The following is a 24,884-nucleotide window of genomic DNA, read 5'->3' as shown; positions in this document are numbered from 1 at the left end:
CTGGCTTTAGTTGAACTCCACCAAGTGAATAAGTTTTTTTGGGATTACTGTTTCCCAGGTGTAATACCTTACACTTTGTTGGATTAAAGCACAGCTGCCATTTTTCTGACCATTCCTGAAGTCTATCTAGGTCTCTCTGAAGAAGCTCAGCTTGACAGTGATCATTAACTACTCTCCCAATTTTAACATCATCTGCAAATTTAGACATCACGCCCTCTATCCCTTCATCAATGTCGTTTATGAAAATTAAAAACAACAGTGGTCCTAATACTGATCCTTGGGGAACCCCACTTCTTACATCAACCCAATCTGAGGAATAGCCATTTATCACAACCCTCTGCCTCCTGCCCTGAAGCCATCCTTCTATCCATCTAAGGATTTTCCCAGTGATTCCAACCTGTTCCAGCTTATAAAGCAACCGCTCATGTGGGACTGAGTCAAAAGCTTTGCTGAAATCTAAATAAACAATGTCGAAATTATTCCCTAAATCCAGCTCGTGAGTGACCCTTTCGAAATAGCGAACCAGATTTGTTAAACATGATTTTCCCTTTACGAAACCATGCTGAGTATCCTTGAGAATTTCAATTCGATCCAAATGATCCTGAATTCCACCCTTGATCATTGCCTCCATGATTTTCCCTACTACTGAAGTCAGACTGACAGGTCGATAATTTCCAACTTCACTTTTAGAGCCACCCTTATGTATGGGAGATACATTTGCACTTTTCCAATCCAAGGGAATCTCCCCAGAGTCTAATGATGCTCGCATAATTAGCCTCAATGGTTCAATGCACTCGCTTGCCGCCTCTCTTAAGATTATAGGGTATATTCCATCAACTCCAGGAGCCTTACTGGTCTCTAGGCTCGAAAGTTTTTTCATTAAATAATCTTGCGAAATTTCAATATCATTAATTACATATTTTTTAACTTCGCTCCCACAATTTCCCTTTGCCACAAAAGGCTTTTCATTTGTAAATATCGATGCAAAATAACTGTTGAGTTCATCTGCAACGGCAGCTGGTGTATTTATTACTATCCCCTTTCCCTTACATAAAGGTCCGATCTGGTTTGTCCTGCTCTTCTTGGCATTTATATATGTGAAGAATTCTATATGTGAAGAATATCACACCAGGAGGCAAGGAAATCAGTGAAACCCCAGAATATCAACAAACCTACCTACGCCCAGAAGGTAGCAGGGAGATGTTCCATCGGAACTCAGACAGACATGACCATTCCTCCAAAGGAATCTTTCACTCCCATCGCACGTTATCTCTTAAGTCCTCAAAAACCTGCACAGAAAGACCAATCAGCTGCCACTCCTATATCGGTACATCCTAATGCTACACAAGTAACAAAAGCAATTACGAAAGAAAATAATAAGAAAGGTGAAGTACCCCCTAGTACCCAAGAAAACATGGATGTCGAGCAGAAGGAGGTACCCGAAGATTCAGTTTTGGAACTCTTTGCTGAGGAGGAAATGGACACTGGTCAGCATCCATACTTCCCCAGGAAGGATAAAGCCAAAACTGAAAAAGGTAAGCCGTCAGCACCTCGGAAGCCACCTGATGGACCCACCAAGCCAAAATAATGGCTAAATTCCTACAGTGGAACTGTCGTGGATTCCGGTGAAACAATGATGACATCAAGGCCCTTCTGCAAAAGCATGAGCCAGTCTGCTTTTGCTTACAAGAGACATACCTGAAGGCAAATGAAAACCCTTCACTTCGTAACACTACTATCATTCGAAAGGACAGAACTGGGGATGGACCTGCTCATGGGGGTGTTGCTATAATTCTGGGCAACCATTACCCCATATCAAACTATTGTGCTCACCACCAACATAGAAGCGGTAGCGGTTTGCCTTACGGTAGGGTTCTTAATAACAGTCTGCTCAGTTTATTTGCCACCTGGGGCTGATATCTCCCAGAGAGACCTTGATGATCTCATTGTGCAGCTGCCTACTTCTGTCCTACTCCTTGGTGATTTTCAATGGACATAACGTTTGCACTACCCTGTGGGGTAGTGCAAACGTTAATGGAAGGGGACGTGTCATAGAACATATGCTCAATGACAATGACCTATCCCTTCTAAATGTGGGAACTGACACCTTTTTTCACATGCCTACCCGTACGTTCTCTGCTATTGACCTCTCTATATGCTCCCTCTCTCTCTCTTTCCTTCACTTCAATCACTTGGTAGGTAGAGGAGAATCTTTATGGAAGTGATCACTTCCCCGTGATAACCAGCCTACTTAAAGGGACGCCATGCTCACCTTTTAGGTTACCACGATGGAAGATTGATCAGGCTGACTGGAACACCTTTCAACACCTGGTAGACTTCAACATCAATGTAGTCAGTCAGAAGCCTATCAATGATGCAGTGGCGTACATCACAGAAAGCATTGTCCATGCAGATGCAGCTACAATTCCGAAATCATCTACCCGGTTTCCGCCATTTCCAAAACCTTGGTGGAATACTGAATGCACAGCAGCAAAAAAGCACAAAATAAAGCTTGTGGGATATTCCGACGATATCCTACCACAACCAATCTCTTAGCCTTCAAACGTGCATGTGCGAACGTGCAATATATTCATCGTCAGAGCCAAAAGGAATCGTGGGTCCACTTTACATCCACCATTACCCAGTCAACCAGCAGTAAAGCTATCTGGGACAAAATCCGGAAAATGAAGGGTAAATATACATCACACCCTTCATCGGTCCTGGAGTATAATGGATGCGTTATTGCAGACCCAACTGCAATAGCCAAATGTACTTGGGGAGACCTTGTCTGCCATCTCGTCAACATCTGCTTACTCCCCAGAATTTCTTGTCTGGAAAGATAAATTTGAAAAGCAGCCAATTAACTTTAAATCTAAAAGGTCTCATCCCTATAACGGGCCCTTTACCATGGAAGAGTTAGAAACAGCTCTAACTCTTACCAAGGCAAGTGCTGCTCGACCAGATCTTATCCATTATGATATGATCAAACATCTGTCTGCAAAATCCAAAAACCAACTGCTTTTTCTATATAACAGAATATTTCAAGAGCAGTTTCCAGATTCCTGGCATAAGGCAATCGTGCTTGCCTTTCCTAAGCCAGGAAAGGATCCTAAAATCCCAACCAACTACCATCCTATTGCTCTGACTAGCTGTCTGTGCAAAATTCTGGAGAGAATGGTCAATGCCCACCTTATCTGGTATTTGGAGGCTAATGGGTTCCTCTCCAGATTTCAGGCGTCTCCGTAGCCAGGTGGGAAGGAGCAGCAGTGCGTAGCACACGCTTCTTGATTAGACTGTGGTTCGAGCCCGTCACCACCAAATACGGAGGATGCGGAAAGGTCAGGGAATGACCACCGCATATTCCCGGAGCAATATGGCCTTAGTTGCTAATGCTCCTAAAAACCAAAAAACAACAACAGCCTCTCCAGATTTCAGTGCGGCTTCTGTAGGAATAGGTCAACTTTGGACCATTTAATCAGGCTCGAAACTTCCATTCGAGATGCCTTTTTAAAACGAGAACACCTGGTGTCGGTGTTCTTCGATATGGAAAAAGCGTATGACACAAATTGGAGATTTGGAATTTTAAAAGACCTCTACAGCATCGGCCTTAGAGGTAATCTCCCCAATTTTATTAAAAACTTTTTATGTCACCGTTCTTTCCAAGTCCGTGTAGGATCTACTCTCTCTCGCTCTTTTAGCAAAGAGGAGGGAGTACCTCAAGGATCCGTTTTAAGTGTCATGCTTATTGCCATTAAAGTGAATTCCATCACAGAACAACTTCCTCCAACTGTAAACTGTGCCCTGTATGTTGACGATTTTAGCATATTCTGTCATTCCTGCAACATGAGGGTAATTGAGAGGCAACTGCAACGTGCCATTGACCATTTGAACTCATGGGCAACGAATGACGGGTTCAGGTTCTCTCCACAAAAGACTGTTTGCATGCATTTTTGCAGAAAGTGCAATCTTCACCCTGAACCTGAACTGAGGCTTGGACAAAATGCTATCCCAGTAGTACATGAGACTAGATTTTTGGGGCTTATATTTGATAAAAAGCTGACCTTTCTAGAACACATCCATGAACTACGTGTGAAGTGCACGAGAGGTTTGAATATTATACGTGCAATCTCCTCACATTCTTGGGGCGCTGACCGATGTACCCTTTTGCGCCTCTATCGTGCACGCGTACGATCTAAGTTAGATTACGGGTGACAGGTATAATGCATCCTCTAGACTCAGCGTACTCCGATAGCTGGATCCCATCCACCATCAGGCGATCCGTATTGCCACTGGAGCATTTCGAACTTCTCCTGTCCATAGCCTCTATGTCGAAGCGAATGAGCCCTTGTTATCGCTTCGCAGGAAACAGTTGTCTCTACAGTATGTTTTGAAACTGAAATCCCTGCCAGACCATCCGACGTGGACACATGTTTTTGAGCCACTTTGGGATAATCTGTACAATCAACCATCCGGTATTCATATCCAAAGACTACTCGATGATTTGAACAACACATTAGACAATGTTGCCCCATCACCAGGGCAACCTTTTCCACCCTGGCATGCTCGTGTCCCAAACTGCAACTTCTCCCTTAACAATTGGAGAAAGGACAATACTTCATCCACCATCTACCTGCAGCTCTTTTTAGCTGGGCGCTCGGAACATGCTGACTTCTTGCCCATCTACACAGATGGCTCGAGGTCAGAAATGTCTGTCGGATCTGCAGCTGTTTTCCCAGACACCCCGGTATCTGAGCAGATCTCTAACGAATGCAGTGTGTTCACTGCAGAGCTGCATGCGGTTGAGCTATCCTTAGATCGTATACAAACCACCCACCATAAAAATATATTATATATACCGATTCTCTGAGTTCATTGCAGGCTTTATCATCGATGAGGTTCAACCCTCATCCTGTCCTGACCCGGATACAGCAGTATCCGGAACAATTCAAGGAACAATTCAAATTTGATGTACGTTTCTGCTGGATCCCAGGCCACATTGGGATCTCAGGAAATGATTTGGCAGACACTGCAGCCAAATCAGCAAACCTATTTAACTCTTGCCTCTTAGTCCCCTATACAGACTGCAGGCCGGTAATTCGAAAGAAACTGGTATCCCAATGGCAACACTCATGGCATGGACAGACAACAAACAAGTTATATGAAATTAAGCCTGTAATTAAACATCGGCAATCTAGTCTGCACAGGAACCGAAAAGAGGAAGTTGTTCTATCTCGGCTCCGCATAGGACATTGTCACTTGACACATTGCTATCTGCTGAGGGCAGACGATCGTCCTATATGTAGAAATTGTGACACCATTTTAACAGTCCGTCATATTTTAATTGAATGTCCGTCTTTTTATAATGACCGCCGTTTATGTTATAGCCATCTGTCTGAACCTTATACACTCAGACAGATTTTATCGGACAATGACAATGCGTCAGCTATTTTTAACCTTTTACAACTTATTAATCTAAATAATTCTATCTAGAATATTTTTATCGTTTTATGTTATATGAACATTTTATATCGTATATTCTTTTACAATAATATACAAATAATTTTATATTCTACATCCTTTTGACTTGGCGCATTATAGCCTTAGATGCTAATGCGCCATAAAACTCTAAAACAAACAAACAAATCCGACAGAATGCAGTAGTTACACCACTGAATTATATGCCATAAAGCTTGCTGTGGAAAACATTTTCCATCTCTCAATTGAAAAGAGCATAATCTCACAGACTCGCAAAGTGCCCTATTAGTAATGCAAAAGATTTCCCCACCTATTCATCCATTACTACAGCTCATCAGATCAAAGTTGATTCGTCTCCGAGATCATCAGCAAAAGGTTGTCTTCTGCTGGATCCCAGGCCATACTGTAATACCGGGAAACGAAACTGCAGATGATTCTGCCAAGCATCCATCCAGCACATCCCCAATGAATTTTTTGGTCCCGTTCACTCATTACAAAATGCATATATGAAATATATATAAGGAATGATAGACACTACAGTGGCAAATGCATATTCATAACAAACTCCTTGAAATTAAACCTGTACCTCAATTATGGGCCTCCAATGTCCACACAAACAGACAAGAAGTGGTTGTCCTGGCCAGAGCCCGAATAGGCCACACTCATTTGACCCATCTATTCCTGTTATCAGGTAATGACCCTCCACAGTGTTCACATTGCCACAGGCCACTCACAGTAAAACACATACTCCTGGAATGCACCTTGTATAACAATTCCCATCTAATTTCATTCACTTCTCTCTCAAACTTACAGGAATTGTAGATGAATCATAGACGAAAATTCAAATCTTACAGAATTTTTTCTTCTTTCTGAAATGAATAGGTTTATATAACAGTTTCTAACTGCTTCCATAGAAGCCAATAAAATTAGTATTAAGTACTGTGATAGGTGCAATATGGCCTAAGTAGCCTTTGCACCAGAAAAATCCAAGCACAACAACAACTACCTGTGCACATTCATCAGTACCCTGATGCATTAGCATTAGCATTAGTAGAGGCATATGATGCAAGAAAGCAGGCTTATGCAGCATCAGCCAAAAAAAAAACCACTCCCATTTCACCCCTCCGTTCGTTCAAAATACCTGTCCAGCTGAGCCTTAAACTTATTTAGGCTATCAACTTCCACAACATGGGATGGAACTCTGTTCCACCAACCAACTACCCACTGGCTAAAGGCAAATTTCTGAACATCTATCCTACATCTGTCTTTCCTCAATTTGATTTAATCCGTCTCAGGTAATTATTCTGAGCAAGAGGAAGAATCCCATCAGCAATGAGCATGCTCAAACCATTCAAGGCTTTATACACCTCTATCAGATCACCTCGCCGGTGCCTAGTCTCCAAACACTGTAATTTGCAAAACTGAAGCCTTTCTTCGTAAGAGCAACCCTTTGTTCCATTCACTAATCTTGTTGCCCTTCTCTATACTCGTTCCAGCAGCTCTACATCCTTCTTGAAATGAGGCTTCCAGACCTGTATACAGTACTCAAGGTGTGGCCTGACCATTGCCTTATACAAGGGATTAATCACCTCCTTATGCCTGCTAGAAAAATTCCTGTATATCATTGACAAGACACAATGAGCTACTCTTGCAGCCTGTCTGCACTGCTCAGAAAACTTGATATCTCCCTGCACAATTACCTCCAGGTCCTTTTCATTCTCTACCACTGTCAGTGTAGTACCACAGAGTTGATAACGTTACTCTGGGGTTACTGTTTCCCATATGTAGTACTTTACATTTGCCAATGTTAAACTTCATTTGCCACCTCTCAGCCCATCTGCTCAACCTTTCCAGATCCTGGCGCATTATAGCCTTAGTTGCTAATGTGCCAATAAAATCAAAACCAACCAACTTTCCAGATCCTGTGGCAGCAACATACTGTTAGTAGTGTCCTTAACAACCATGCCAACCTTTGTATCATCTGCAAACTTGGACATTAAGCTTGATATCCATCATCAATATCTTTTATAAATACAAAAAACAACAATGGACCCAACACTGAACCCTGAGAGACACCACTAATAACATTAGTCCATGACGAGCATTGTCCATGATTACCACTCTGTCTTCTCCCCCTCAACCACCCCCTTTATCCATAGCAGCAATTTGCCTCCGATGCCACACTGCTCCAATTTGTGCAGCAGTCTTCCATGTGCAACAATATCAAAAGCCTTTCTAAGATCCAAATATATAATATCAAAGTTATTCCCTGCATCCAGTTCTTTTGTGATTACATCATAGTGTCCAAACAAATTGGTCAGGCAAGACGTTCCCTTAACAAAACCATGCTGTGTCCGAGCTATATAACTGAAGTGGTGTCTAGATGATCCTGCAGTGCTTCTTTAACCAGTGCCTCCATTAATTTTCCTGGAACAGAAGTTAAACTCACAGGTCTATAATTACTTGTGTCAGCCTTTGATCCTCCTTTGTGAATTGGGGTCACATGTGCACATCTCCAGTCTATGGGTACCTCCCCTGAGTCCAAAGAAGCTCTCATAATTATGGCTAAGGGTTTGCTTACTTCCTTTGCTGCCTCCTTTAATATAACTGGATAGATCACATCCACTCCAGGTGCCTTTTTTTATGTTTATCCTCAAAAATTTCTCCTCCACTTTCCTCTCAGTTATTACAAAATCATCAAGCTCACTGCCAGAGTTTACTTCACCTCTGGCATTCCCCTTCCTGAATAACTCCTCATGTGTGAATGTAGATGCAAAATACTCGTTTAGTTTGTTAGCCACCTGAGCTGAATCATCAACAGTTTAACCACCAATATCCAGAGGACCAATTTGATTCATCCCTTTCTTTCTAGAGTTTACATAGGTAAAGAACTCTTTTCTGTTTTTCTTTGCATTCTTTGCCAAGGATTTCTCATAATCTGACTTTGTGACTTGGTTACAGACCAACTTATATCTATCATAGGCTTCCACGTCTCCCATTAATTTATATGTATCCCATGCATTTTTCTTCTCTGCCATATGTCTCATTAGTTCATCTAACATCCATTTTGGCCTAAATCTTGAATAATATTTCTTAGTTGGTATGTAAAGCCTAGTAGCTTCCAAGATAAATTCTTTGAATGCTCTCCATTTTGAATTTGCTGTTAGTCATATCATCAGTTGGTCCCACTGTATAGAATTTAAATACTGTCTCAGACCATCGTAGTTGCCTTTATGAAAACAAAAACCCTTCCCTTTACCGCTGATGGTAGTTTCTTCTTTGTGTAAATCCCACTTCAGCACACTATGATCACTGCCACTTAATGGTTCCTTCATCTGCAGATTCTTAATGCATGAAGAATCACTACTGATAATCAAATCAAGAGTATTACTCCCTCTAGTTGCCTCCCGAACATGCTGATGTGGAAAACAATCATCCAATAAATCCACAAAAGCCTTGCTAGTGTGTGAGTGACCCACCCACAAATTCCAGTCAATATCTGGGAAATAATCCCCCATTATACGACTCTCTGATTTACTGGCCCACTCTATTTCCCTGTACAGTTTCTTATTATACTCATCAGAGTCATTAGGCCTATAGCACACTCCTACTCAATTTTGATCTCCGAATGCTTATGTCACACCAAACTGACTCGACACTGCATTGTCCAGCGATGTCGACTGGCTTCACTTCCTTGGATTTTGTGTTTCTTAACTAATAGCATAACCCCTCCTCCCTTCCTATTCTGTCTGTCCTTTCTACACATTGTACTCCCCAAATTCCAGTTCTGCATTCCTTATATCTGTGTGACCACGTCTCTGATATTCCAACAATATCTGCCTTTGATGTTTACTTTGATGACTCAAATTCATCAAATTTACCAAACTCCTAGCATTGGTGTACACGCAAGTATATATGCACCTGTTCCTATTTTTAGCTACCCTAACACAACCCATGTGTTTACTTGTACCACAATGTGTCCCAGCTGTGCACCAGTTGTGCTGCCTTTGGTGTGGAAATGCTTCTTGGTATAAATGTGCAGCCTTGAGTGCACTGCTGTTGGCTTTACCATACATGAAGTGCATGGCCACACACTCTTTGTTGCTGTAACCTCTTTCCATGTTGACTATCCTTTGACAAGTACTAGTATGCCTGCTATGTCTCAAAGCATTGAAAGAAGGGAAAGAATGAGCATAACCTAACCCAAACAAACATTTCAGTGGTGGATCCCAACTCTGTACAGTTGACCTTGTCAGTGGTGGATCCCAACTAGAAATGTGCAATATCTTGAAAATGATTCAGTTAAGGACCCCATGTTTACTAGGTTTTTTTTGCATGTTATATAGTGTGTACAGTCTGTATATATATATATATATATATATAGTCTGTACAGTTCACCTTTAAATTATTGGCCATCACTTTTGAAACATGCTGTATTCTGGGTATATCTGTGCATCTGTTTATTTTATATATGTTTCTGAAATGCTGTTGCTTTGATCTTAGCCTAGTCTTTTATTTCTTTTGTATACAATGAGGGTCCAATTTTTTCTTCTTTTTTATATTTTGTTCTTCTAATGTTTCATGTGCTGCTTTATTTATACAAATTTTAATCCTTTCCCATATATCTTCTATTGACTGATATTCATATTCCATTTCTCTTAATTCTAAATATTCTCTTTATCTATTTCTGTATAGATACCTAACACTTCAGTCTTGTAATATTTCAATTTTGAATGTTGTTTCTTTATCTTTGTTTTTTTATTTTTATTTTTTTGCTTTTTCTTAAAGAATTCTCTAAATCTGAATGTTCCAACTATTGATTTATGATCACTTCCATTATCTATTATACATTCTTTGTTTTCCAGTTTTATATTTATATTAGGGATTATATAATCAATTAGTGAATTATTATCCCTATTACTTGTCCGTGTTGTTTTATGCTGTTTTTTGCGTTCGAAGAAAGTATTGTTTTATTCTATATTCACACTATACAAAATTGTAATAATTTATTTTAATTTTGGCTCTTTGTCTATTCATTAAACCATTGATAAATTCCTGGTATTATTTTATTTTCAAAAAAATAAAATAATACTAAATAAAAGTAAAAAATAATAAAAGTAACTGTTATAATAGAAACCTTATAATTAAAGCTAAATTAAATTTTTTTAGAAATCGTATTAGTTTTTCTACCTTGTAAATGCTGTTTATTTGTTTCACTCATAGAAAATTTGGTAGTTGATGAAAGCACAAGAAAATTAGTCCAAGATGAAGTATGGAAAATTTTAAAGGCTCATTTTCCATTAGCTCCAGAATTTTTCAAAGAAGCAGAACCTTGTTCTCTATGTCAGGTGAGATATTTTAATATTATTTTATATTAAAATTTCTTTCTGGATGTACTGAAATATATGCCTATTGCTCTGGAGTAGTATACATGAGATACATATTGCATAATCAGTGCTGGCATAATAAATCTGTCATGGTCTCCTGGACATCACTGTTAAAGTAAGGCCCACGTTATTCAGTAATTCATGACTATCTGCATTATCATAAAGTCTATGAGACATGGGTAGCAAAATGCTTGAGTGATAGCCAACATGCAGCTCAAATGGGTGTGCATGGAATACATGTACATGGACTAACAAAATAATAAAAATTACAAATTAAAATAAATAAAAAATATATAAAATATACAGGGTGCCCTTGAAATCGATATCAATATTTATTGAGGAAATGGTTCTTCATTAAAATACAAGAAGAAAAGTCTACACTCAGTTTGAAGTAGGAGCAACAGATTTTGAGTTAGCTCATTAAACAGATTAGTGATATCAGTTCTGCTTCTAGGGTTTTGTGTATAATAGTAAATTTATGAAAAAGCTTACTTTAATTAGAAATGTTTTATTTGTGTAAAAACACTGACCATGTATTGAGATTGTGCATGTTGAATATCCCATCTTGTGTAAATGTTGCCTCGTTGTTCCACAAGATATTACAGGCACATGTGAATCCCCTGCTTGCAATGCCTGAATTCTCTGCATATGTGAATACAGCCCATGTTCATGCAGTGTGCACCAAACAAAGGTTTTGGGATGACCCATTTTTGCAGAGGCTCTTTGTGTGCTGGTGGAGGTATTTAATGTCACAATATCCAGCACCCCTTCCTCTGCCTATATAGAATATGATTAGGGCTGGCCTTGGTCATGATGCCCTTTTACTGTACCCCATTCTCTCAAATTACAGTGGGTGTTGACAAATACATGCCAATTAGGGTGTTGGCTTGTTGGAAAATGAACACTTCTCTTCAGTGGGTGCAACTGTCGCATTTCCTTCACATACACCATAAAAAAAGGTGAATGTCAGCATATTGTGCTAAAGTTGGTCTTCTGCTCATCATACATGTAATGAAGTTATTGTAGCACAGCAACAATCCATTTGTTGCAGCTTTACATTTTCATCATGTTTTATAAAAAAATATTGTACTGCAATTTGCATAACATTTTGTGCACCAAACTGATGTGCATACCCCAATTTGTGATGTTTGCAAAATGCTAGAAGCAGAAATGTCACTAATCTGTTTAATGCTCTAACTCAAAACCCGTTGCTTCTACTTCGAACTGAGCATAGACTTTTCTTCTTGTATTTTAATGAACCATTCCCTCAGTAAATATCGATGCTGATTTCAAGAACCCCTGTATATGTAAAAAACAAACAAAAAAAAGTAAGCAACCTATGTGTTCCTCTCCTCATATATGTAACTATCCAGCTGACCTTTGAATTTCATCAGGCTGTCAGCCTGAACTACTGACAGAGGTAACTTATTCTCCTGTAGCTAAGTGGTTAATTGTGAAGGGTGATCATAGTTCAAGCTGCATGGCTACTAAATGTGGTAAAATGTTCTTCTCTTCCCTCTATCTTGTGAATTTCTCTAATATTGTGGTCATCCTGGAGTGTAAACAGAAAATTCACTTATTTCAGTAATTAACAATCCACTGGCTTAAAGAAAACTTCCTATATTACAGTTTTAATCTCTTTTCTCATAATTTTAATTTATGGCCCCTAGTTATGGAATCCTTTTTAACAGTGAAAATTTCATCTTCATTCATTTTACCATTCTATCTCAAAGCCTTGTAAACATCAGTTAGATCCCCCTCTAGGTGCCTGGTTGCCATACTCCCATAGCCCATGTATTTGAATTCTTTCCTCTTAAGGATGCCCTTTTTGCAGGTCTCACTAAATGGGCTGCCTGTCTTTGGACTCTTTCAAGAAGTTCAGTTTTTTTGTTTGTTTTTTTAGGTGTGGTTTCCATACTTGAATACAGTGTTCCAAGTTCAGTCTTACAATTGCTTTATACAGTGGAATTATGATCTCCCTCTCTCTTTACAAGCAAATATTTGAAAAATCATCGATAGGAGACATTGGACTTTACTTTCTGCTTATCTATACTGCTCAAAGCACTCTATGTCTGTCCATATCATAAATCCCAAGTTCCTTTCTTCCTGTTATGTTTAATTCACTCCTACCAAGTGTAAAAATTCTTTAGGGGTTGCTATTCCCAAGTATAAGACCCTGCATTTTTCTGCATTAAAATGTAGCTGCTACTTTTCTAACCATCTTTAAAGCCTATCTGAGTCAGACTGAAGGTGTGTTACTTGGTGCCATTGTTCTCCCAATCCCCATGATATCTGTAAATTTTTACAGCATGCCTTCTATTCCTCTGCCAGTGTCATATGTGAAAATCAGAACCATTAGGGGTTTCTGAACCAGTCCTCCTAGCCTGCAGGTACCTGCAATCCATCTTAGGATCTTACCCATGATTCCACCATGTTCCACTTATACAGTAACCCTTCATGAGAGACTAAGTCAAATGCTTTACTAAAATCAAATAAATAATGTTGAAATTATTTCCTTTGTCCATAGTGACATTTTGTTATAGTGGCTCATGAGTCATTATGTCAAAATAGGTGACCAGCAGTGGCATCACGTGCCCATTTAGGTTGGGTGTGCTTTTATTGGGGGGGGGGGGAGTTTTATGCAACCCGTGCTACAAAATTTACATGTTAATTTGAACATATGGTTTCATTTTTATAGACGTGTGAAAGAGTGCACAGCGCAGCAAATATCTGTATTTTGTTACGACTTTTAAATACAACCGCATGCAGGCAACTCCTGTATAACACAGGGGTTGCCTGTGTTATACAGGGGTTGATAATTTGTGGCAATCCTCGCACAACGCATTACTTCTAAAACAAGGTTTCACTCTAACACAGTTTGAGAATTGCTGGAAATCTTGCATAACACTATATTTTTGAGCTTTTGTGTTGGGAAAACTCTGCTATTATGTTAGATGTAATTTTCAATGTTGCCATCCCTTTTTATGAATCCCTGCTGTTGACTCGCTAGTTGTTATCGCCTTCATGATATTTTTCTAAAGCACATTTCTGGAGGTCACTACCATAAAACAATAAAAACAATTTGCAGTTTCCAGTTTATCGGTCTTTTCTGTTAGTGTAATCAATTATAAACGGGTAGTAAACTCGATCTTCTTGCATTTACTATAGTACTGATAGCTGGAATTCTGTGGGTTTTCATGTTATTATGGTGAAATGTGTTTCCCCTTCCATGAAATATTCAATCCTGTAAAAAACATAAATTTTCAGAAACTCATTACTCCGTATCGTGTTTGTTGCAACTTGTGCATGCCGCATTCTTTGTTATTAATTGCTTATCATTTTTACTGTTTAAAATTTTACAACCAAAAAAAAAAAGAAAAAAGTCAGTGAACAGAAATATCAATTAGTATGTACATGTTACAGTACGTAGAATTCAATTTCCTGACTATATTCCAATATACACTGTTCGAAAACAGACTTTAGTGGGAGCAGTAGCTGTATTCCCAGATATCATTTTAATGCAACAGCTACCGAAAGAGTACAGCGTATACACAGAAGAATTATATGCAATAAAAATAGCCTTAATGCATGTACAAGATAAGCATTACATGAGAAGTGATATATACAGATTCCTTGAGTTCCTTACAAGCCATGCAAAATGTAGGTACACCCAATCCTTTGGCACACACGACAAATACTAATGCGCGAGAAATGAACAGGATACACTTTTCTGCTGGATCCCAGGACATACAGGGATTGCTGGAAATGAAGCAGCAGACAATTCAGCAGAAGAAGCCATACTACAGATTGGAGAAGATATATCAGTGCCATATACCGATTACAAGCCTGCGATATGGTGTACTTGCCAGTTGCAGTGGCAAGAAACTCAGAATCAGCAAACTGCAAACAAATTATACCAAATAAAGCCAAATATTGAAAACTGGATTTCTAGCAAACGAAGTTCAAGAAAGGAAAAAACAGCACTGGCCAGACTAAGAATCAGGCATGCCCATATTACGCACTCATTTTTGTTGTGAGCAGAAGCATCACCATGATGCCAGACTTGTGACACTATTCAATCAGTCCAACCCATATTAATAGACTGTCCTACATATGCAAATGAACGCAAACAAGCCTTCAAAGATATTTATAGGACACATGACACCATTACCCCAACAGACCTCTTATAAAATAGAAATGACTTCACAGATGTTTTCAACTTCCTTAAAGCTATTAATTTATACCACCTCCTCTAAGGAAATGAACATAAGCAACAGGCTAACAACAATGAAGTATGACTCAGGTTAAAAGGAACAATTTAAATCCAAACTCTGAAACACATCACACCATATGAACTGGTGCGTTACGACCCATGTAGTCCATGTGCCACTAAATTTCAATACAAACAAACAAACAATCATCCAAGAGAAGCTAAAATGAGGAATTTTTGTTGGACCTCAAATTTGCAAACTGATGGGGGACCAAGATTTTGGGGGGAAACTATAAATAAAAGAGAAAAACAAGCATGGATTAGCTTCAGGTCTGTTGTTGAGAAGTTCTTAGGGAATAACAAGGATCCAGACGACAAGAATATAGTTGAAAATATGTCAGCAAACTTCAAGAAGCTGCCCTGTTCTTCCCACATCGACAGCTTCCTAGAAAATTCTATTAAGTGTCAGTGAAGAACAGGGCATTTTCACCAGAACATTAAAGATGTGGAGATGAGGTAACAAGGAAGGTGGAATGTCAACATGATGGCTGACTATTGCTGGATGCTGAAGAGGGCTTGTAAAGTAGAAATATCTGCAAGAAAATCAAAGAAATAAAAATTTGATCCATTATAGATCAGTTTTTAAAATAAGAGGTGAGCAGATTTAGCAGACTTCTTACAACACTGTTGGTGCCTCCATAGCCAGGTGGGAAGGAGCAGCAGTGCGTAGCACACGCTTCTTGATTAGACCGGGGTTCGAGCCCGTCACCACCAAATACGGAGGATGCGGAAAGGTCAGGGAATGACCACCGCATATCCCGGAGCAATATGGCCTTAGTTGCTAATGCTCCTAAAAACCAAATAACTAACTATCTAACTTACAACACTGTCCTTTATAATAGTATTTTCAACATTAAATCTTTTACCACATTATTTTGTTCGTGCTGTGAAAACAGTTGAGGGCTGGACTCAATGTCTCCAGGTGTGTAAACTTCAGTTTCATCTTCAGAAGCTTCACTTCCAACACTCTCTGCTGCTGGATTCTCTAAAATAAGTGGAGGGCATGGAATTGGCAGGTTATCTCCATGTGGGACTGGTCTAATGGCAGATGGAATATTAGGATACATAATGCCATTCTTACTCTTTGCATTGTATCCCTCTACATTAACTGAGCAAAAGTAACAGTCATCACAGTGGTTTGTAGAAAAAAAAAATTACGATTTTTCCCCAATCTCAATGCTTCAACTCAGGTTTGGCAAACTTTATGTGGAGCCCATTTGTCACTAAATTTCACTCCAAAATAAACACAATACACATTTTTTACAAATTCTGTAATATTTTGTCTTTGCTTGACTACTACATGAATTCTATAAATATAACAAAATAAGTTTGGATTGTTCAAACACTTGAATGGACATTTTACTCACTAGTCAGTACAAGTTTGACTCAATAAACTAACAATACATTGAGCTCACACTGATAAATTGTCAGGGGCTCTCTCTGTTCTTCTCTTGTTTATTCCCATTGACTTATAGCCGTATTACTTTTCCTATGATAATTATTCTGAATGAGATGAACGTTCAGCTAGGACAAAATCTGTGCTCTGGAAAATCAAGGGCTGTTCTAGCACTTAATTGCCGCCGCGTTGGATCATGTTGTGATTTTAAGACTGAGTGATCACAGAGTGTCAACCCAATCCCCACTTTTTAACACTTTACTGGTTCATACCTGTTTCTACTGGTGTATGAGAATATGGGCAGAGAGAATGAGACATTATGTAACACATAACAACATTTATTATATCAAAAGAAAATGTGTGTACAGACTTGCACTCCATCTAGTTGTTTGCGCAAAAGTAAAGATGTGTGTATATATATTGCTTCCAGTTTCCGTTTATAACAATAATATTGTGCACTGTATTGACAAAAACATTTTTATAACATACTGGATTCTAGTATCACTGGAACTATTTATTCATCAGACTTATTGTTTGGCATTTGTTTAACAAGCCACAATGTTCACGAAACATTTCAATTCACAAAACACTTCAACATAGAACAGAACAGTTGGATAACAGAAGAACCCTAGGCAAAGTACTTTTGGTGTTCTCATTACTTTACACTATCTTACGTCTGTTCTAATGTGAACAGGCCCTGTCCCTCTCGTTTCTTATTCCAACAGCACCTTGCTGTAAGATTCCTGTGTACCACCAACCATGGGAGAAATGCCCTTTCATTGTTATGGGAATCATGTCAGGTACGGGACATGATACTGCCATGGGGGATGTCTTTGTATGCGCACGATGCAAGGAGTGTATGGAAATCAGGCAACAACTTAGCGTTGTTTTGGGCCTATATGAGAGCTTGAAGGACAGGGTGGATGCCCTTGAAGGATTAAAAGTGAGGACCCATCAAGCTCTCAGCTGCCCACACCAATGCCAGAGCTTGCACTTGGGCATTACGCAACACAGCAGCAACCCCCAAGGCAGAATGCGCTGGTCCCAAAGGAACAAGTAGTTGTTGGTGACTCTATTGTCAGGGAAACGGGAAACATGCTTTGTAAAAAATACAGGTGGAACAGGACCAGGGTATGTCTGCCAGGGGCAAAGGTTGATGATGTTGTAGAGCGGATATCATTTTTTAAGGGTTCAAAAGGTGATATAGTTGTACACGTTGGCACTAATGATATTAAGAGTAGGAGACTGGCGGAATTACTAAACAAGTACAGGTCACTGTTGAAAAAAAGCCGCGAATTAGGGTTGAATTTGAAAGTGTCTGCAATTCTGCCCAGACACGATAGGAGGGAGTATATGATGAGAGCCCTGTCGATCAGTTCGGCCCTGGAAAGATTGTGCAAGGCTCAAGGCGTAGAATTTTTTTTCAGCCTGGTCTGTACTTGTTAACAGGAGAGACTGCTTCTACAGGGATGGGTGCAAGAATGTTTGCTGATGCTATCGAGGCAGTGTTAGGTGGGTCAGAAAACTGCTAGATTGGGGGGATACAAGGACTAATAGATTAACAGTAGCCACTGGCAGAGGTGAAAGTGATTCTTGCACTGCTTCTATTGGAATGAGCAGCAGCTTGGAAAATAAGATGCGGGATATTTCAGAGACTGCTGGGAATCATTAGGGTACAAGTAAACACATGGGTTGTGTTAGGGTAGCTAAGAAAAAGAACAGGTGCATGTATACCTGCATGTACACCAATGCGAGGAGTTTGGTAAATAAATTTGATGAATTTGAGGTATTGCTCAAAGCATCAAAGGCAGATATTGTTGGAATATCAGAGACGTGGTGTCACACAGATATAAGTAATGCAGAACTGGAATTTGGGGAGTACAACGTCTACAGAAAGGATAGACAGGATAGGAAGGGAGGAGGGGTTATGCTATTAGTTAAGAAACACTTAAAATCCAAGGAAGTGAAGCCAGTCGACATCGCTAGACAGTGCAGTGTCGAGTCAGTTTGGTGTGACATAAGCATTGGGAGATCAAAATTGAGAGTAGGAGTGTGCTATAGGCCTAATGACTCTGATGAGTATAATAAAAAAACTGTACAGGGAAATAGAGTGGGCCAGTAAATCAGAGAGTCTTATAATGGAGGATTATTTCCCAGATATTGACTGGAATTTGTGGGTTGGTCACTCACACACTAGCAAGGCTTTTGTGGATTTATTGGATGATTGTTTTCTAAATCAGCATGTTTGGGAAGCAACTAGAGGGATCAATACTCTTGATTTGATTATCAGTAGTGATTCTTCAAGCATTGAGAATCTGCAGATACAGGAACCACTAGGTGGCAGTGATCACAGTGTGCTGAAGTGGGATTTACTCAAAGAGGTAACTACCATCAGGGATAATGGGAAGGGTTATTGCTTTCGTAAAGGCGACTACGATGGTCTGAGACAGTATTTAAATTCTATACAGTGGGACCAACTGATGATGTTACCAACAGAAACTCAAAATGGGAAGCATTCAAAGAACTTATCTTGGAAGCTACTAGGCTTTACATACCAACTAAGAAATATTGTTCAAGGTTCAGGCCTAAATGGATGTCAGATGAACTAATGGCATACAAGAAAAATGCATGGGATACATATAAATTAACATGTGACACAGAAGCCTATGATAGATATAAGTTGATCTGTAACCAAGTTACAAAGGAGGTTAGGCAGGCGAAGGCAGATAACGAGAAATCTTTGGCAAGGGATGCAAAGAAAAACAGCAAGGAGTTCTTTACTTATGTAAACTCTAGAAGGAAGGAGATGAATCAGATTGGTCCACTTGATATCGATGGTTCAACTGTTCATGATCCTGCTCAGGTAGCTAACAAACTAAATCAATATTTTGCATCTACATTCACACATGAGGAGTTATTCAGGAAGGGAAATGCCATAGATGAAGTAAACACTGGCAGTGAGCTAGATGATCTTGTAATAATTGAGAGTAAAGTTGAGCAGAAATTGTTGAAGATAAATACAAGAAAGGCACCTGGGGTGGATGGGATCTATCCAGTTATATTAAAGGAGGCAGCAAAGGAAGTAAGCAATCCGTTAGCCATAATTATGAGAGCTTCCTTGGACTCAGGGGAGGTACACACAGACTGGAGATGTGCATATGTAACCCCAATTCACAAAGGAGGACAAAGGCTGACACAAGTAATTATAGACCTGTTCCAGGAAAACTAATGAAAGCACTGGTTAAAGAAACACTGCAGGATCATCTTGACAAGAATTCAATTATAGCTCAGACACAGCATGGTTTTGTTAAGGGAAGGTCTTGCCTGACCAATTTGATTGGATACTATGATGTAGTCACAAAAGAATTGGATGCAGGGAATAACTTTGATATTATATATTTGGATCTTAGAAACGCTTTTGATACTGTTGCACATGGAAGACTGCTGCACAAATTGGAGCAGTGTGGCATTGGTGGCAAATCGTTGCTATGGATAAAGGGATGGTTGAGTGGCAGAAGACAGAGAGTGGTAATTAATGGACACTGCTCATCGTGGACTAATGTTATTAATGGAGTCCCTCAGGGTTCAATGTTGGATCCATTTTTGCTTTCTGTATTTATAAATAATATTGATGATGATATATCAACCTTAATGTCCAAGTTTGCAGACGATACAAAGGTTGGCAGGGTTGTTAAGGATGCTACTGACGCTATGCTGCTGCAACAGGATCTGGAAAGGTTGAGCAGATGGGCTGAGAGGTGGCAAATGAAGTTTAGCGTTGACAAATGTAAAGCACTACATATGGGAAACAGCAACCCCAGAGCAACGTATCAACTCTGTGGTACTACACTGACAGTGGTAGAAAATGAAAAAAACCTGGGGGTAATTGTGCAGGCAGATATGTAGTTCTCTGAGCAGTGCAGACGGGCTGCAAGAGTAGCTCATGGTGTCTTATCAATGATATACAGGAATTTTTCTAGCAGGGATAGGGATGTGATTATTCCCTTGTATAAGCTAATGGTCAGGCCGCACCTTGAGTACTGTATACAGGTTTGGAGGCCTCATTTCAAGAAGGATGTAGAGCTGCTGGAACAAGTACAGAGAAGGGCAACAAGGTTAGTGAACGGAATGGAACGGAGGGTTGCTCTTATGAAGAAAGGCTAAAGTTTTGCAAATTACAGTGTCTGGAGGACTAGGCACCAGCGAGGTGATCTGATAGAGGTGTACAAAGCCCTGAATGGTTTGAGCATGCTCAATGCTGATGGGATACTGCCTCTTGCTCAGAATAATCACCTGAGAGGGCATAAATTCAAATTGAGGAAAGACAGATGTCGGATAGATGTGCGGAAACTTGCCTTTAGCCAGCGGGTAGTTGGTTGGTGGAACAGATTTCCATCCCTTGTTGTGGAAGTTGATAGCCTAAATAAATTTAAGGCTCAGCTGGACAGGTATTTCAAATGAACGGAGGGGTGAAGTGAAAGGGTTTCTTTTTTTCTTTTTTTTTTTTTTTTTTTTTTTTTGGCTGATGCTGCATAAGCTTGCTTTCTTGCACCATATGCCTCTACTAATGCTAATGCTAACATTTAGGAAGGAAGCATTAAAATGGTATCTGTTTATGTTGTTTTCAAGGTTTACATTCACACAAAGGAGATAATGGCTTACCAGTTAAATCTCTTGCTTCAGGACAGGTTATGAGACCTCCTTCTCTCTGGTGGAAACTAGGGTGTGGTCTTCTGAGCCATGTTTCCTTTGTCTCAGCTCCTACTCGGACATTCTTAAGGCTGGAGCTACACTGACTGCCGAACCCTTCACATCGCCAAGACCCTCGGTGTTCGACGTCGACGAGATGTTCCACTCTGTTGCCAGTCTCTGGTACAAAAGCAGGAAGGTCTCTCCCCCCCAGTACCTCACAGAATTCTTTACATACTAACATTATCTCGTTCTATGTCACAGAGACAAAGTCATCCATGAATGCTCATTTACAATGACACTACCATTTTTGGTAATTGCCCCATGAAAACCACTGGACATCCCACCTCTGCCGTAGCAATAAAACCCTTTTTAGTACCATTGTGGGTGTGAAACTGAGATGCTCTTCTCTCCTTCAGCTCTGTTGGTGAGAGGCCAATGACATAGAACTAGGGCGAGGAATTGCACAATATCTGTCCATACACTCTCTCTCCCCCTGGAAAATAAGTTTCTCCTCCCTTATTGTATTAAATTTAAGTTCCAAATGAATAGAGTTTTATAATTTTATCCTACAGATTCCCAAGATACGGTTCTAACAGTAGAATAGTTGATTTTGGGTAGACTTTTGTTTGTTTTAGAGTTTTATAGCGCATTAGCATCTAAGGCTATAATGCGTCAAGTCAATTTGGGTAGACCGAAGAGTTTTAAAGAAGTATGGTTTTAATAATTTAAAAATATCCTAAGACACTGTATTAACTATTTTTATTAGTTAATTAATTTCGCCTGATTATTGAGAGATATGAAACTCTCAGTCTAACACTCTCCACTGCTCCACTAAAAATTTCCTGGATATGGGACAACCGTTTCGGATCCGGAAATTCTGATTATATTATATTAATAACAGGAGAGACTGCTTTTACAGGGATGGGATACACTTAAATAAAAAGAGTGCAAGAATATTTGCTGATGCCATCGAGACAGCGTTAGGTGGGTCGGAAAACTGCTAGCTTGGGGCGATACACAGACTAATAGGTTAACAGTAGCTGCTGGCAGAGGTGAAAGTGATTGTTGCACTGCTTCTATTGGAATGAGCAGCAGCCTGGAAAACAAGATGCAGCAGATTTCAGAGACTGTTGGGAGTCATTGCAGTACAAGGAAACACATGGGTTGTGTTAGAGTAGCTAAGGATAGAAAAAGGTGCATGTATACTTGCATGTACACCAATGCTAGCAGTTTGGTAAATAAATTTGATGAAATTGAGGTGTTGTTCAAAACATCAAAGGCAGATATTGTTGGGATATCAGAGACGTGATATCACACAGATATAAGGAATGCAGAAATGGAATTTGGGGAGTACAATGTGTACTCCCCAAAGAAGGATAGACAGGACAGGAAGGCAGGAGGGGTTATGCTATTAGTTAAGAAACACATAAAATCCAAGGAAGTGAAGTCAGCCAACATCACTGCACAGTACAGTGTCGAGTCAGTTTGGTGTGACATAAGCACTGGGAAATCAAAATTGAGAGGAGGAGTGTGTTATAGGCCTAATGACTCTGATGAGTATAATAAAAAAACTGTTCAGGGAAATAGAGTGGGCCAGTAAATCAGAGAGTCTTATAATGGGAGATTTTAATTTCCCAGATATTGACTGAAATTTGTGGGTTGGTTACTCGCACACTAGCAAGGCTTTTGTGGATTTATTGGATGATTGCTTTCTACATCAGCATGTTCGGGAAGCAACCAGAGGGAGTAATACTCTTGATCTGATTATCAATAGTGATTCTTCGTGCATTAAGAATCTGCAGAGAAAGGAACCACTAGGTCGCATTGATCACAGTGTGCTGAAGTGGGATTTACTCAAAGAGGTAACTACCATCAAGGGTAAAGGAAAGGGTTTTTGCTTTCGTAAAGGTGACTACAGAGGTCTGAGACAGTATTTAAATTCTATACAGTGGGACCAAACTGATGATGTTACCAACAGCAAATTCAAAATGGGAAGCATTCAAAGAATTAATCTTGGAAGCTAATAGGCTTTACATACCAACTAAGAAAGATTGTTCAAGGTTTAGGCCAAAATTGATATCAGATGAACTAATGAGACATATGGCAGAGAAGAAATATGCAGGGGATGCATATTAATTATCAGGCAACACAGAAGCCTATTACAGATATAAACTAGTCTGTAATCAAGTCACAAAGGAGGTTAGGCAGGCGAAGGCAGATTGAGACATCTTTGGCAAAGGATGCAAATAAAAACAGCAAAGACTTCTTTACTTATATAAACTCTTAAAAAGAAGGGGATCGATCATGGCCCACTTGATATCAATGGTTTGACTGTAGGTGATCATTCTCAGATAGCTACTAAATTAAAGAGTATTTTGCATTTACATTCACACATGAGGAGTTATTCAAGGAGGAGAGAGCCAGATGTTTATCAAACTCTAACAGGGGTTTAAGTGATTTTGTAATAACTGAGAGCAAAGCAGAAGAGAAATTGTCGAAGTTAAACATAAGGAGGGCACCTGGGGTCGATGGGATCTATCCAGTTGTAATGAAGGAGGCAACAAGGGAAGTAAGCAAACCCTTAGCCATAATTATGAGAGTATCCTTAGAGTCAGGGGACGTCTCCATGGACTGGAGATGTGAAAATGTGTCCCCAATTCACAAAGGGGATCAAAGGGTGACACAGGTAATTACAGATTTCTTAGTCTGTTTTCTGTTCCAGGGAAAATAATGGAGTCACTGGTTAAGTAAGCAATGCAGGATTATCTAGACAAGACTGCAGTTATAGTTTTGACACAGCATGGGTTTGTTAAGGGGGAGTCTTGTCTGACAAATATGATTGAATGCTATGATATTGGTCAAAAGGAACTGCATGCAAAGAATAATTTTGATATCATATACTTGGATTTTAGGAAATCTTTTGATACTGTGGCATGTAGAAGACTACTGTACAAATTTGGAGCAGTATGGCATTAAGGGCAAGTTGCTACGATGGATAAAAGGATGGTTGAATGTGCGAAGACAGAGGGTGGTTATCAGTGGACACTGCTCTTCATGAACTAATGTTATTAGTGGAGACCCCCAGGGTTTGGTGTTGGGCCCATTATTGTTTTTGGTATTTATCAATGTTATTGATGAAGGTATATCAAGGTTAATATTTAAGTTTGCAGACGATATGAAGGTTGGCAGGGTTGTTAATCACACTAATGATAGTATGCTACTGAAATGGGATTGGGAAAATTGAGCAGATGGGCTGAGAGGTGGCAACTGAAGTTTAACATTGACAAATGTAAAGTATTGCATATGTGAAGCAGTAACCCCATAGTGATGTACTAACTGGATGGTATTACACTCAGGGTAGTGGAGAACAAAAATGACCTGGGGTAATTGTGCAGTCAAATATGAAGTTTTCTGAGCAGTGCAAAAAGTCTAAAAGAGTAGCTTATAGTGTTTTGTCAATGATACACAGGTATTTTACTAGCAGGGATAAGGGAGTGGGGTGATTGTCCCTTTGTATAAGGCAATGGTCAGGCTACACTTTGAGTACCGCATACAGGTCTGGAGGCCTCATTTTAGGAAAGATGTAGAACTGCTGGAATGAGTACAGAGAACGGCAACGAGATTGGGTGAATGCAACAAAGGGTTGGTGTTACCAAGAAAGGCT

General features: G+C 39.6%; 1 protein-coding gene across 8 annotated transcripts in view; it reads left to right on the top strand.

Moving 5' to 3' along the window:
- LOC150079283 (ubiquitin carboxyl-terminal hydrolase 48-like) overlaps positions 1-24,884 on the top strand; it is a 955,076-nt gene that overhangs the window by 495,248 nt on the left and 434,944 nt on the right. For all 8 annotated transcript variants that reach the window (XM_090382262.1, XM_090382266.1, XM_090382265.1 and 5 more), the window contains one exon: positions 10,699-10,823. In XM_090382262.1, coding sequence (XP_090238388.1) covers positions 10,699-10,823 — 125 coding nt within the window. The remainder of the gene's footprint in view (positions 1-10,698; positions 10,824-24,884) is intronic.

Source organism: Mastigoproctus giganteus, chromosome 10, assembly GCF_048544385.1.
Source record: "Mastigoproctus giganteus isolate SK-2022 chromosome 10, ASM4854438v1, whole genome shotgun sequence".
NCBI lineage: Eukaryota > Metazoa > Arthropoda > Arachnida > Uropygi > Thelyphonidae > Mastigoproctus > Mastigoproctus giganteus.
The sequence above is the reverse complement of the archived record's forward strand: the minus strand, read 5'-3'. Positions and strand labels throughout refer to the sequence as shown.